Source organism: Solanum tuberosum, unplaced genomic scaffold, assembly GCF_000226075.1.
Source record: "Solanum tuberosum cultivar DM 1-3 516 R44 unplaced genomic scaffold, SolTub_3.0 scf00053, whole genome shotgun sequence".
Taxonomy (NCBI): Eukaryota; Viridiplantae; Streptophyta; class Magnoliopsida; order Solanales; family Solanaceae; genus Solanum; species Solanum tuberosum.
In genome coordinates this window covers 1,000,627-1,016,235 of record NW_006238979.1, presented here as the reverse complement: position 1 = coordinate 1,016,235, position 15,609 = coordinate 1,000,627, and the positions used below count along the sequence as shown (strand labels likewise).

General features: G+C 33.4%; 1 protein-coding gene across 2 annotated transcripts; it reads left to right on the top strand.

The window, feature by feature from the left end:
- Window positions 1-303: 303 nt before the first annotated feature.
- Window positions 304-4,523, top strand: LOC102598353 (A/G-specific adenine DNA glycosylase). 2 transcript variants are annotated; one of them, XM_006344295.2, is made up of 8 exons: window positions 304-739; window positions 823-882; window positions 1,802-1,921; window positions 1,997-2,094; window positions 2,378-2,916; window positions 3,024-3,130; window positions 3,708-3,844; window positions 4,183-4,523. In XM_006344295.2, the coding sequence occupies exons 1-7, from the start codon at window positions 377-379 to the stop codon at window positions 3,789-3,791; spliced, it is 1,371 nt and encodes a 456-aa protein (XP_006344357.1). In that variant the 5' UTR covers window positions 304-376; the 3' UTR covers window positions 3,792-3,844; window positions 4,183-4,523. The 2 variants fall into 2 exon arrangements, with proteins under 2 accessions (XP_006344357.1, XP_006344358.1); XM_006344296.2 differs by lacking the exons at window positions 3,708-3,844; window positions 4,183-4,523 and having other exon boundaries at window positions 2,378-2,884; window positions 3,024-3,107.
- The last annotated feature ends 11,086 nt before the right edge of the window (window positions 4,524-15,609 follow it).

Genomic DNA, 15,609 nt, shown 5'->3' with positions numbered 1-15,609 from the left:
ACACATTTCATACTTTTAGTTGATTATCAAAAAAAAATTCAAAAGGATCAAATCAGGTGTTCAGTAGATACTAATTCTAATTAAGGTGTATAAACGAATTATGTGAATAACTTTAAGAGGCTATGAATAACTTAAGCCTAACATAAACTTGTTTTGTTCGAACAATATCATGCCATAATGGCAATCTAATGGTTATTAGTGGGGGGAATGCCCCTCTTAACTCTGAAGGAATCCTCAACTTAGCTTATTTAAATCCTCATTTAACCAAAAAAATAATAATAAATAAAAATAAAGATAGGATATGCCAGTGACCATTTGCTTACATTTTGAAACGCATTGCTTAGCGGGAAATCTGAATAGGCTGTACTCTGTATCAATGGAGGCCGGGGCAGAGAAGAAAAGGGTGATATCCCCGAAAAGTAAGAAGAGAGGTCGGCGTAACAGAGAAATACCTCGAAAAGAAGTTCCATTAAGCGATGATATAGAGGACATCAGTTTCTCTAAAGATGAAACCCTACAGATTAGGGCTTCTCTATTGGAATGGTACGATGAAAATCAAAGAGACCTTCCTTGGAGAAGAATCAGTAGTGGTTTCGATGAGAGAGATAAAAGGGGTTATGCCGTCTGGGTTTCTGAAGTAATGCTTCAGCAAACTAGGGTTTCAACTGTCATTGATTATTTCAAACGCTGGATGAACAAATGGCCTACCCTTCATCATCTAGCTCAAGCTTCTCTTGAGGTTCCTTATACTTACCTCCATGCTTCATTTTCTTTATTGGAATTCACAGCCTTAGCCTTGTCCTGTCCTACCTTGTATTGCAGGAGGTGAATGAAATGTGGGCTGGTTTGGGGTATTATAGACGAGTTCGCTTCTTATTACAGGTGAGCTACCTTCCCACTTCAACAGATGCTACATGCTTCCTCACTTGTCAAAACTTTTCTTCTTCTTTCATTTAGTTCAAGTTACCCAAATAGGACCAAGTATCCGTAAAATCACATAGAGACAAGTTGTTTCAAAATCTATAAATTCCCACATTGGTAGCCCAGCAACCAAGGGTTTTCATAGACGTTCGATTCCTCTGATTACTTTATATATAAAATAAAAAAAATAAAAACTGAAACTAATGCATACTTGACTAAGAACAGAAAGCAATAGAAGTAATGGATCAATTAGGTAATACCAACTAGTTGGGTTGTGGGATGTAAACTCAATTGTTGCCATCATTACACTTAAATTAGGTTGGATGTTTGCTAGAAGGTTTCTTAGTTTGGTCAGGGACTTGTATGTACTACAGTACTAGTAAGGATAAGTGCGAGATTTAGAGAACCCTAATGCATGGAAAAAATGATTTTTTTTAGTATTGGACCGAAGTGAGCAAAAATTGTGCCAGAATGGGTACAAAGGATTTATATAGCTGATATAAACTAGTTTGGGATTGAGGTATAGTTGGTTGATATAGCTGTGCAATCAAAGAGCAGTGCCACTTAGAATTAGACATGTTACAGGAGCAGCATAATCTTTATTAACTGGATGGAGCATATTCCTACAGAGTAACTAAGCATTTATCCATTTGTAGTTCTTCCAGTTGCCAAGTTACAATTGATTAGCTAAAGGTGGAGAGTCCAAATTCTCTTTGATTATGTTTTTTTCAGACTAAGAGATGAAAATATCAAATCGTGTGTAGAGGAAACTACAATTTTTAATCGGCTTAAAAATTACTGCATTGCAAATTAGCATTCTTAGCTCTACTGAAGTGTTTATTGTCGTGTTTGCTTAATAGAGATATCTGTATTTTTGCAGGGTGCAAAAGAGGTGGTTGAAGAAGGAGGTAGTTTTCCAGAGACAGTTTCAGAACTTCGCAAGATCAAAGGAATTGGTGAATACACTTCTGGTGCTATTGCCTCAATTGCCTTCAACAAGGTTCATAGGTTCTGCAAACTTTTGTCTCACTAATACACTCTTCCTCTTCTCACATTTTCTAAGTTATTACTGTAGGCAGTGCCTGTTGTTGATGGGAATGTGGTCAGGGTTATTTCTAGGCTGAAGGCCATATCAGCGAATCCAAAAGACGCTGCGACAGTTAAGAGTTTTTGGTGAGTCTTTGTGATGTATAAAACAGTTTTAGTTGCTTTCTTGCTGTGGAAGATAGTAAGCAACTTTTAAGAACAGTACATTACAGAGAGTTGCATCATATTTCTTTCTCTACTTATCTTTTCTTTCTGTTTCATATCAAATATATTCAGGGAACAAATATAAATTAATATCTTGCTTAAGAAGTGATCATGCTAGATACTAGTAATCACTCAATTTCAGATATTACTTTATTTCTTAATGAGTTTTCCATCTTGTGTCATGATATATTTTCTTTTGAATTAGGAAACTTGCAGGACAATTAGTTGATCCTTGTAGGCCTGGAGATTTCAACCAAGCTCTTATGGAACTTGGAGCTACGTTGTGCTCTCTTTCGAATCCAGGATGTGCTGCGTGCCCCATCTCTGCGCAATGTCATGCTTTATCGCTCTCTAGGCAGAGCGAGTCAGTTCATGTTTCAGATTACCCAACAAAAGTTGTGAAGGCCAAACAAAGGCATGAGTTTTCCGCTGTTAGTGTTGTAGAGATACTGGATTGCCAGGAAATGACGGGACCTCAATCCAGCAGCAAATATATTCTTGTGAAAAGACCAGATGAGGGTCTACTTGCCGGCCTCTGGGAGTTTCCATCAATTCTCTTGGAGAAGGAAGCAGACTTGGCCTCGAGAAGAAAAGCAATTGATAACTTTTTACAGTCATCATTCTATCTAGATCTTAAAGAGTCTACTAGAATAGTTTCACGAGAAGATATTGGAGAATGTGTCCACGTCTTCAGTCATATACGCCTCAAGATGTACGTAGAGTTATTGGTCTTACATCCAAAAGGTTCATTCTATGTGTTGACTTACTACCTCATGGTAACTTATTCAAATGTTTAGAGTGTAACACCTTTTTTATATACTTAATTGCATGTGGTTTCTGTTGACATGTAGGAAATAGAAGCATCGACTACAAAAAACTGGACAAAGAGAGTATTACATGGAAGTATGTCGATGGCAAAAACCTTGGTAGCATGGGATTATCATCTGGAGTAAGAAAGGTACCGCTGAAAATCAACAGATACTAGGTTTTGCCGGCCTTCTCAGTGTAGTTGGATGTTATAATGAAGAAATGTGATGGCTCTTATAAGTTAGTTGTAAATAAGGAAAGAAGAACTTCTCTGAAACAGCAAACATCTTATTGACTGCTGCACAATGATTTGACAATTCACATCTTGAGTTGAATATTTTCCTTAATTTATAATGCACTTATCAAGAGCTTTATCTGTGGATCATGTAAATATAGGTCCAACTTCCAAGTAGTCATTATAAAATGATTGATATATGAGGTTATCTTGTCACTTCGTGCTTAGCTCATGTATGAATGTTTTCCGGCTGTTAAATTTTTAACATTGTGCAACATAGTTAGCATAAAAAATAACATTACTACTGTGTTCGGATGTTTAACATTAGTTTCTCCATTACCATCTAATGCTTGTATTCAAACACTTAGTTCAATGGTCAACGTTGCAACATTAGTCTCTTGATGAGTTACCAACTTTCCTGCTGCTTTCGTATTGGTTGAACATCTGAGGGAATGGTGAATCAAAGATGACCAACAGTTTTCTTGTAATGCAGGTTTATACCATGGTACAGAAACACAAGCAAACTGAACAGGCTACCATCCCGGAAAGGAGGAAGAAGACAGCAGTAAGAAGATAGAGATGGTACTGACTGAGTGGCTGTGCCAAGAATACCTTAACTTGACCACTCAGGTACTCTTTTCTCCAAATTCTGGCATCCTCTTGTAGGAGATTCCTCCCTGTTCTAAGATTATGTATAAGGTCTCTTTATGTTCTGATTGTTTTTTATTCATTTATTTTAGACTATTATTGAACCTCCTGGTAATGTCTGTTCTTGTTTCATAAACATCCACCCCTTTTCTCCTTTCTACATTTCCAGCCAAGCAAGTGCGTTGATGGGTCAGACTGATGACATACAGTTTGTCTTTTTAAGAATTGAATTGGTTCTACTATAGTTCCCACATTAAGAAGTTAAGAGAATACATGTTCATAATACATAGCTACAATAAATCAATGTTATTTGGTTTCAGGAATGTTCAAGGTTCCCTTAGTAACTGGAAATTTATGCATGAAGACATTATTGTGCAGCTGCTTGACAATTGGTGTATAACAGAACATACAGATGCTAAATTATTGTATCTTACTGACATGTGTTTCCAAGCTTGGTCTGTTTTATTAAGTGGATATGTATCCAGTGCCAGCAGCAGTTTCAGGGATCTAATGGTTGTAAAATATTCTGTATACAGGCATAGTGTTTTGGAGCTTAACCTCTTTTGTTCCTTTTCCCCATTTTGGTTGGTTTTCTGCTTTCAGATGTAAGGAATGATAACCAGAAATTGGTTTTTGATTAACCAAGTTACAACTTTTTCAATGAGAGTGTTACATCTCCTGCACCTCTTATTTATTTGGGTAAAAGTAAGTCGGAGTGACCTGAGAGACCCTTATTGACCGTTGACGGACTCCATTAGATACCTCTTTCTTCTTCCCCACCTCCCTTTCTTTACCCCACTCACCCCTTCTTCTTCTCCCCCATTTTTACCACCTTCAAAAAGCAATAACTCCACAAAATTCAGTTCATACAAAAACCTAACTTTCAATACAATCAATTTCTTTGACACATTATTAACATCAAATCGAAAAAAATCCAAAAACCAAGGAACTAGAAAAACACACAAAATTCTCAGCCCCTTTCTCTATTATTGGAGAATATTATGAACACCAAAAAACACCATAAAATTCTTTTTTATATGCTTCACAAATCATCAAACCAGTGAAATGTTCAATTGTTTTTATGCTTTTATTAGTTTGATTTTTGTTATTAAAATCTCTTTGTTCACTCTATCAATTTGCTTATATTTTTGAATTGAGTGGAGAAAATAATAAAAAAAAGAAACAAAATAGAAAGAGATCTGAAGAAGTGATGAGAAGGGAGATGGATGTGAAGAAGAAAGAAAAGAGGGGGTGGAGGATTTTGATGGAGAAGCGAAAAGGGAGTAGGAGGAAGAAGAGGGGAAAAATCTGATGAAGAAGAAAGAGAGGGAGGAAATTTGGGGGTTGGGGGGTCTGAAGAAGAGAAGATGGGAGGGATATTTGATTTAATTATTTTTTAAATATTTTATTTCTTATTTGTCACTAAAAATGACGTGGAACTCCACACATAGATGTGTCTCATTAAAAAATGACGTGGAGTTCCATGTGTAAATGTTTGTATTACACGTACATTTCTTAGATGAGAAAAGGATTTAAATTATCAAGTTTCATTGGGTTTAAGGATTCAGTTGGTGAAACAATAAATAAAAAGGTTTAGGTGACAATTCGAGCCACGTATAAACATCTCCCATGTTATTCCGCCTAAAAGAAATAACTCTATTTAATTACTAATACAAACAGAATTCGAACAGTGATTGAAGAACTCCAAGTAAATGAGGAGATCATCTTTTTTGACCATGGGTTTACACTGTTTTCAGGAATTTCAAGTGTAAAGAGTATCCAAAGAGCACTTGGTCAATAACTAAAGATGATAAAAGTTAAAAAGGAAAATGGTCAAAATTCTCCTCTACTACGTGAAATAGATTATTTATATTCTTCGTTGCATTTTGGGATTAAAAAATGCTCATGTCGTTATCCTAAGAGATCACAAATACCCTCAAGAGTTAACACCTAGAATTTTTAGTGATGTGGCAAGCCATGTGGGACCAATCCCTCCACCTAAGCATTGCTAACTAAGATTTACTTCAAAAACCTAGACATTTAGCGGCGACAACAGTTGCCACAAAAGCCCAGAATATCACCACTAAAGGTTTTAACTAATTTTTAGCATTAAATTCTGATTTTGTGTTGTTTTCTTCATTGTTTTTAAAAGATCACAAATGATATTGATTAAGGAGGAGTTTGAAGACACTATATGTTTTATTTTTATGTCATATGTAAATACATAAAGTGTACAATGATGCATTATGTAGTAGGAGATTTGAATCAAGAAGTAATTTTGATGATTTTCATTATAATATTGGATGTTTTTAATATTGATAGTGCATGTTATTTATTTTAGAAAATTAGGTCGCAACCGAAAATTAATTATCATATTTTTTTGTTGAAAAAATAGGTTTTACTAGTGAATGGCTGTTGCACCCTTAATCGCCACTAAAAATTACTCAACTTTTAGTGGCAATATTTTGGGATTTTGTGGTGACTTTTGTTGCCGCTAAAGGTCTAGTTCTTTGGCAGTAAATTATAGTTGACAACGCTTAGGTGAAGAGATTAGTCTCATGTGGCTTACCACGTCACTAAAAATTTGAGTAGTTCACTCTTGAGGGTATTTGTCGTCTCTTGGGATAATGACAGCGTATTTTGATCTCAGAATGTAATGAAGGATATAAATTGTCTATTTCGCATTGTTTAAGGGTATTTGACGCTTTTCCGTAAAATTATTAATAATAATAATCCTCATTTTACGTTGACTTGCTTAACTGGATTTTATATATATATACACACACACACACTAGTTATTTTTTGACATATACCCTCACCAATAAATATCTATTCTCCAAATCATTTTCCAAGACCTAATACTAAACATCATTTAACAGAGATAGTTTGGTAAAATACCTATATCAATAATTGTTTTCTTAACGTATGTGTCAAGTCAATTAGTGACAAGTAAAAAAACGAGCCACGTAATTATAGCTAAAAGTAGGCCGCGAATTGTAATTAAGACAAACTATAGTTATGTTAACTAATTAACTAATATATGTTTGCTTATACGCGTAATTTTCCCAAAAAAATTAATTATGCTCCAATTTTCTCCATTTAAGGCAATAATTTATTTCAAATATTTTTCACTTTATTTGAATTTATGAAGTTGGAGTTGTATTTGCTTATACTTTTTACAATACTAGTCCTGAAAACGTGCGTTGCACGTTTGTCCCCTAATTGACATTAGAATAGTTAATTTATCTACATAAGTAAATATGTCACAGTGAAGCGTACGTAAATTCATCGCTAAGTTCAAAGCTAAGTCTTTATGTAAGTTTGACATAAGAATATAACTCTTCACAAAATATAGCATGAAAATCCTGTGTCAGATGTTGGAGGTTTGATACTTTTAATGTTTCGTGAAAAATAAACCTTTTATTATATTAGAGGAATTAATATATTTTAATTACTAATCGTAAGTTTTAATAATCAAAAAAGAAATTGGTTATAAAAAAAGATACGTATAAAGAAAAATATTACAAAATGTCTAGGTGGTGTAACATCAAATTTATAGAAAAAATTACAAGTTCAAACGGAAAAGAAAGAAAAGTAAATAAAGACATGTCATCTATAATAAAAGACATCACATTAAAATATATAGACAAAAATATTGCCATATTGATTGAATTACATTTTGTTAGAAGTCGACTTGCTATAGACAAAATGTTTCATTTGTATAAAAAACTAAAATCATAAAAAAAAAATTAAACAGAAAAAAAGCATAACTATGTTAAAAATACAGATACACTATATTTCTTGAACTATATATTAAAGGATCTGTATATAAAAACTTAAATATGAATTCTAATATAATAAAATTCAATGTAACATTGTCATCTTTTTACTTTACATTATTTTTTAAATTTATTTTTACTTTTGCACTAATTTTTGCACCTCTTTGTAATAGTTCAGTACATGAATTTTCTAAACATTTGAGATTAAATATAAAAAGGAAAGAGTACAAACATGTTGTTTTAAAAAGATAAATTATTATCAAACAACGAAGAAGACATAACTATAAATGTTTATCAAAGACTTAATCTTTTATGGGTCTAGTTGATAAAATATTTTGCGGGATTTGACATGCTTGCTCTCAAAATAATTAATTATAAATATAAATTGAGATTAGCTTTATTATATTTATATCGTAAAGATGGAAGAAACGAAGAATACAAAAAAATAGTAATCAATTACGAAGTTATATTTAAAAACTAAAAAAGATGAAGATATGAAAAATAAAAATTCACTTACAACATCATATTGGAGAATATTCATCTTGTAACTATGATAATTTACATATTTCTCAACAAAGAGAAGATGAATATGCATGAAATTTTAAAGAATACTAATACATGAATCAGAATTTTTACAATTACAAATTGGTAATGAAAATTTTACAAATGTTGTAGACTAACCTAATGTAGAATGCAAGATGATCACAAATTTGGATAAAAGAAGGGAATATAAATAACGGAAAAGGGCCTAAAATACCCTCGAAGTATTAAAAATGATACACAACTACCCCTCATCCACCTATTGGCTCCAAAATACCCTCCTCACCCACCTATTGGCTCACAAATACTCTCCCCATCCACCTTTGGGTCCAATTTTAGCCACTTCATTAATGGAGCACCATTTAAAATAATTAAATAATCCTTTTAATTACATGGCGCTGAACCATTGGTTGCAATTTAATTATTTAATATAATTTTAAACCCACACCCAATTTAATAATTCAAACCAATGGTTGAGTGTCACGTAATTAAAAGGATTATTTAATTATTTTAAATGGTGCTCCATTAATGAAGTGGCTAAAATTGGACCCAAAGGCGGTATGATGTTTTTCTAATCATCAAGTACGAAAATCTGCACAACAATATCAACAGCACATAAAAATGCCCACAATGTGAAAGCCTGCACTTCATCAATAGCAGGAGGCACATAAAAATGCCCACAATGTGACTGCACAACAATATCAACAACACCCTTGATATAAACGCAATTTCACTTCAAACTACAATTCTGTATTTCCCTATTATAACTAACAATCATAAAAATGAAAATCCCACAAAACCACTCAAACAGATTAAAAAAAAATCAAACAAGGAGAAATACTTGTATGAAAATATTGGGTTCTTTTTGTATTGGGTCGGGCGGGTTTAATAAGTATTGGGGCGGATTTAGTTAAAAATGGGTGAGTTTAAAATTATATTAAATAATTAAATTGCAACCAATGGTTGAAGGCCACGTAATTAAAAGGATTATTTAGTTATTTTAAATGGTGCTCCATTAATGAAGTGCCTAAAATTGTACCCAAAGGTGGATGAGGAGGGTATTTGTGAGCCAATGGGTGAATGAGGAGGGTATTTTGGAGCCAATAGGTGGATGAGGGGTAGTTGTGTACCATTTTCAATACTTTAAGGGTATTTTAGGCCCCTTTCCGTATAAATAATGTTGTGTGAGTGTCTTTGATAGACTCTTCATTACCCCCCACTTAACTTACAAATTAAAATTGAAGGTTATTAGACTCTTCATTACCCACATTTAGTACATGAATATATGATTGCATTAAGATCTTGTTTGATGCATGAATTTAAATATAACTATTACTTAATATTTAATTAATTAAATAGATATTAATATTTAATTTATTTTAGGGGTGCGATAAGGGCAAAATGGTAATCCAACTTTGAGGTTAGGAGCTTCCCACTTATAATAATATTACCTCCCAACCAACTAAAAATACCTTTGGTGTAATTATGTTTTTAGTGTCATGTGTATTTTTAATTATTTTTTTTAGTAAATTTGATTAAGACCTATAAAAGGAGAATTATGATGTGTAACTTTACCTAAGGCGTATATATATATATATATATATATTGAATATTTAATGTGCATTAATTAAATATTGAATAAGGTACATATAATTTGATAAAGAATATGATAAGTTTAAATGGTTGGAAGCTGAAAGTGAAGAAAATAAATATATGACATTTATTAAACTTGTAAATAAAAAGTTCATAGAATTTGTATAGGTCTAAAGGTAGATGAAAGGTCTTTCGAACTAAATTTAATAGACAATTAATTTTTATAAAAAAATAAAATGATAAATATGTTTTAAAAAAATATTTTAGTAATTCAGCTTTTGACTTAGACTCTTTCCACTTTTAATAGAATGATCTTATTGACTTATATTACTCCCTCTGTCCCTAATTACTTGTCCACTTTTCCTTTTTTAGTTGTCCCTAATTACTTGTCTATTTTGACAAATAAAGAAAGAACAAACTTTTTTTTTTACCTATTATATATCCTCTATTAATTACTTTGAAAAAGGTAGAACTTCTTGAAACTCTTAAGCATTAATCCATCCACTTTATAATTAATAAGGATAAAATGGTAAACTCATCATATCAATAATTGTTTTCTTAATAGGTATGTCAATTCAAAAGTGGATAAGTAATTAGGGACAGAGAGAATACTAAAATCTAAACAAAATGAAGCTTAATTACTCCATTCTCATAATATTTTTTACATGATTTTAATTTGAGGAATATTTTTTAGTAGTAACAATTAAGGGTCGAAGAAATTCATAAAGAAACAACCAAAATGTCCAAAAGCAAAATTGTCATCATACCAACCATTTGAATTTTAACACTATGGAAAGCTTACCGTAAATATATAATGCTTATATTCAAGAAAACTATTAGGCCGCATAAATGTAAATGTAACTCTCATTTTTATTTGAAAATTAAATAATTAAATCTCATATTGTATAAATTGTAGAAAAATAGAAAATGAACAATATATGTATGTGTTTGCAATACTATGTTAGATAGACGACAAAGTAACACTATCAAAATCTTTTATTCAAAGTAATAATCTTTTAGCAACCTTTATTTAAATTATACTTGTATTTAAACAAAAACATATTATATAAACTATTCAAGTATTATCAAACTCATCATGTATTAATAGAAGTTTTGTTAATTAAGTAGCACTTGAAAGAATAATAACACAAAAACAAAGAAATATATTCCATAACAATGCAAAATGATACAGAATTACATAAAATATGGGTTGCATACCAAATTTATTTTGGACAACCATACCTTAACTCCAAAATGAAAAAGAAAAACTTAAAATCATAAGCTAATCTAAAAAAGATCTAAAGGAATATATAGGTCATATCTTATTATACTTCTAAGTTTAACATTTGAACTATATTGTAAGAAAGCTTCTCTTTTTAATTTCATAATGAAGCTATCTGTTCTTTTCCTCGGTTAGCTTTTTAACGACATGCATCTATATCATTATCTAGGAAGAATAAAATGGAACAATAGATGATAGAAAAGAAAAGAAAAGAATATAATGATTTAGGGAGTAATTTACTGGTATTTATAGTGATATTTAGCTGTCATTTCACCTACCAAATTAATGGAGCACATTGAATCATGATACATAAATTTTATTTTGGTTTCAAAATTCAAAGAGTGACTGAATTGGAAGAGTCATTCATTATTGAAGTGTAGTTGTTGGACTTCATATTTCACCATTATGTAAATAAAATATTAGTATTTAATAAATTAATTAATTTTATTTTAATTTAGTGGAGGGGTAAAATGGTAATCCAACTTTGAATGTTGGAGCTTCCCACTTATAATAATATATGATATGATGTGGAATATATTCATATTTGAATGTACTACTAGTTTAAATGTGAGTTAGCAAACAAGCTATAAGTTATTTTCCAAATTTGAAACACAACTTCAAATTCAATTTGAAATTCTCACGGGCTGAAGCTGAACAATGATTTTCAAATAAAGTAAAATTTATTCTGGAAAATGTGAATCGTAATTTTTATAGCCAAACTGATAGCTTAGAAGTGAAAAAAAATGAGCGATTGCACAAATAATTTTGTCTTTTTCATATCAATAAAAAGAGCACGCAGTTGCTACAACAAATTTCATATCAATAAGTCAAGCGATTATCCTTCATAGTGGGGGATAGGCGGGAACGGACAATGGACCACTAAAATTTTGTAGCAAAGTTCAGCGAGGCCTTTTTAATTGGGCAGGACCGTGTACCTAGTCTGCATCAACCCCATGCTCTGCAATATATCAAGCCACCCATCTTAATAAATCCTCTTTCTGAGAGGAATCATTCATTGCTTTTGTATCTGTCACAAGCTGTATCTTATATTCAAATTCGGTTGTCGATGTAGTCTGCTCATAATTTGGGCCATGTAGATATAGGCGAATGGTATGCTCCAAGATGTCAATCGGAACTTCCCGAATCCAAGTGCTCAGAAGAGGAGGTTGTGCTAGCTCTTTTCCCTTTTTCGGAATCAAATACTTAACTGTGACTGCATATGAAACATAAAACTCCCGAACCATAATTTCATTGTATTTGCCCGAGGACTATGCCATCCATTTGCATCGATGTCATTTGAACAATCCATGTATCTCCGGAGCAGTGTGCAAACAACCAGTCAACACTCTCGGCTCCTCAGTAATTGGACATCTGGGGTTTCCTCTCGTATTCTGGTATGCCGCCTTCCTAAAGATTTGGAACATGCCCTGGACCTCAAAACGGTTAGGCTATCCCACAACCTGAACAAACCGTATAGGCTCCTTTAATCCTTCGGATTGAGACCCCTCAGACCCAGACTAAGATCCGGGCTGAGAGCCCAATGTGTACTCTACCAATGAACTATTTGCCTCGCACTGTGAGCCAGCTCCCTCTTCGGATTGGGGAGTCAATGCCTTTGGTGGTGCATCTATACCAACCGAATATGGGACGTCTCTAGTTGCCATGATTGGTTTCTGGTGTTCCAAGGTACCCTTGGTGAGTCCTCTCCCACATCATGATTATATTCTGAACTACTTTGTTTAACATCAGTGGCTTGATCCCGTAAATGATACATGGACGCAGAAGGTGTGGTGGATTTACCCCTCTTTGTGAAGTACCTTTTGGCGGCATGGTACCTATGGAAGACTTGTTAGTACCATAGATATGCTAAACAAAGCAAGAACTGAAAACAAAATCAAGAAACCAAAATTTGTGTTTGCAGGAATCACACTGTTTTTGGTCCTACAGTTGGGTTTCTATGGATCGTAGGACCCAAGCGTAAGAAAGGAAACCAATATTTTAAGTTTCTAAAGTTGGAACTACAGTTTGCTAGTATGGTCCATCAAATTTTCTATGAACCATAGGTCAACCCGTAGTTCCTAACTTAGGCTATTGGTTTGTGCCTTTTAGGAGTACGAAACTAATCTACGAGTCGTAGAAATTTCTATGGATTGTAGACAGGCTCCATAGTCTCCATCTTTTGTTTTTAAGCATGTAAGTGCTTGTACGAGTCCTATCTACGGTCCATTGAAGATCCTACGACCCGTAGATAGAAGTTGTACAAGTCTTAGTTTGAAATGGGCAACACTAACCCTTAAGGTTTTGTCTACGAGGGGAAGCTACAAATCATAGAAATTTCTACGGTCCTTAGAAGAACCTCGTAGGTATCAAGTACCTAGATCATCATTTTTATTTCACCCACAATGATTATACTCCTAAATTTTAACCCAACCTAAGCATGCTTTCTATCATTCATAATCATCATCAACATCACAAAAATTAAACGTCATCCTTAGGGATTTCTTCTAATATTCAATAAAATTGAACTAACATGTAAACCCTAGGTCAAGTTTTAATCCAATTCAATTCATTCAACAATTATGACTTTTATACATTTAAGAACAATTTTGAAGTTGTGTGAGTGTTAGAGTTTTGAAGCCTCAAAATTTGCTTGACCCAGACCACACTGACTCTTAATTCCTTGTGAGAAATATCGGAAGAGTTTGGATTTTTTAATGGAGAATGGAGAAAAAAAAGAAGATAATGGAGTTGTGGGTTTTTAATGTGGTGTGATGGAGGATGAAAGTGTTGGAAATTTGGAGGGTGTAATGGTTTAAAACGGTTTAGGAATAGGGAAATGGGGAATACATTTTGAAATGGAGGGTTTTATCATGAAGGGTCGCGGGTTGGGTCTTTTTAGTTACAGGGTTCAATGTAAGCCTATTTACGGACCGTAGGATTTCCTAAAATTCGTAGAAGGCTTCCATAGTTTGACTCTACACTTAGCGAAATTTAGAAACATAACTGGAGTTTACGAGTACAGACTATGAACAGTAGGAATTTCTACGGTTTATATTGTGCACTTGTAGACTTAAAGTTGCGGGTCTACTTAGACTTAAATTCTATGACTACCATTTATGGTTCTTTGACTGAACTATGACTCGTAGATGGAACCCATAGAACGATTCCTTAATGATTTTTATTCACCAAGGTTCTATGAACAGGGTCTACGGTCCGTAGAAATTCCTACGACCTGTAGGACCCATCTGTAGGATCCTCTGCACTTCAAAATTTTCCAGACTTCTCTTTTTTTCCTGCACATGTAGCAAAAATTAGGCCATCCTTCTACTTTTTATCTTGACATTATTTTGACACGGATCCTAAACTAACATATACTAGTCTAAAAACAAAAAAAATCAAAGGAAAAACTCCAAAAATAACTAAACATCTTAGGTTGCCTCCTAAGAAGCGTTTGATTTAACGTCGCGGCACGACGTAGACTCCTTGATTAATTAGACTTCATCAATATCCCATTATTCAATCACCTCTATGACTTCCTCCAATTGTCCCATGTAGAGTTTTATCCTTTGATCGTTCACCTTGAACCTTGTTCCCTCATCATTCTCATGTTCAACCGCTCCATGTGAAAACACTTGCACTACTCGAAATGGTCCCGTCCATTTGGTCTTGAGTTTGCCAGGAAATAAGCACAATCTTGAATTGAAGAGAAGAACCAAATCACTGGGAACAAACTCACGCTTTTCAATCTTTTGATCATGGTATTTATTCATCTTTTCTTTATATAAAGTTGTATATGCTTTCAGGAGAAATTCATCAAGTCTATTTATCTCATTCAACCTCTGATTTGATGCAACACCCCAATCTAAATTCAACTTATTGAGTGCCCACATAGCTTTGTGCTCTAGCTCTACAGGAAAATGACAAGAATTCCCAAACACAAGTTGGTAAGAAGACATACCTATGAGAGTTTTGAATGCGGACGATATGCCCATAGTGCATCATCAAGCTTTCTCGACTAATCGGTTTTGTTCACATTTACAGTCTTCACAAGAATTTTCTTGATCTCTCTATTTGACACTTCAACTTGCCTGCTAGACTGCGAATGATAAGGAGTTGCCACATTATGCCGAACACCATACTTTTCAAGCAACACCTTGAACAACTTATTACAAAAGTGTAAACCTCCATCGCTAATAATTGTCCTTGGTGTACCGAATCTTGAGAAGATATTATTTTTCATGCAGTGACACTCTTTCCTTCATTGTTTGAAAGCAGAATAACTTCCACCCATTTAGATACATATTCAGCTGCTACAAGTATGAACTTCATCCCATTTGAACTCACAAATGGACCAATAAAGTTAAGGCCCCAAACATCGAACAATTCAATCACCAAAATAGGAGTAAGTGGGAGCTCTTGTTTCCTTGAAATACCTCCCTCTCTTTGACAACAATCACAAGACTTGGCAAAATCATGAGAATTTGGTGATTGGTAGGCCAATAATATCCACATTCCAAGATCTTATGAGCAGTTGAGATACCAGTATGATGACC

Excerpts from the sequence above, each read along its gene's own strand:
- LOC102598353 (XM_006344295.2), top strand. The coding sequence starts at position 377 with ATGGAGGCCGGGGCAGAGAAGAAAAGGGTGATATCCCCGAAAAGTAAG. Across the intron at positions 883-1,801 it reads GAGTTCGCTTCTTATTACAG|GGTGCAAAAGAGGTGGTTGA; the intron begins GTGAGCTACCTT and ends GTATTTTTGCAG. Across the intron at positions 2,095-2,377 it reads GCGACAGTTAAGAGTTTTTG|GAAACTTGCAGGACAATTAG; the intron begins GTGAGTCTTTGT and ends CTTTTGAATTAG.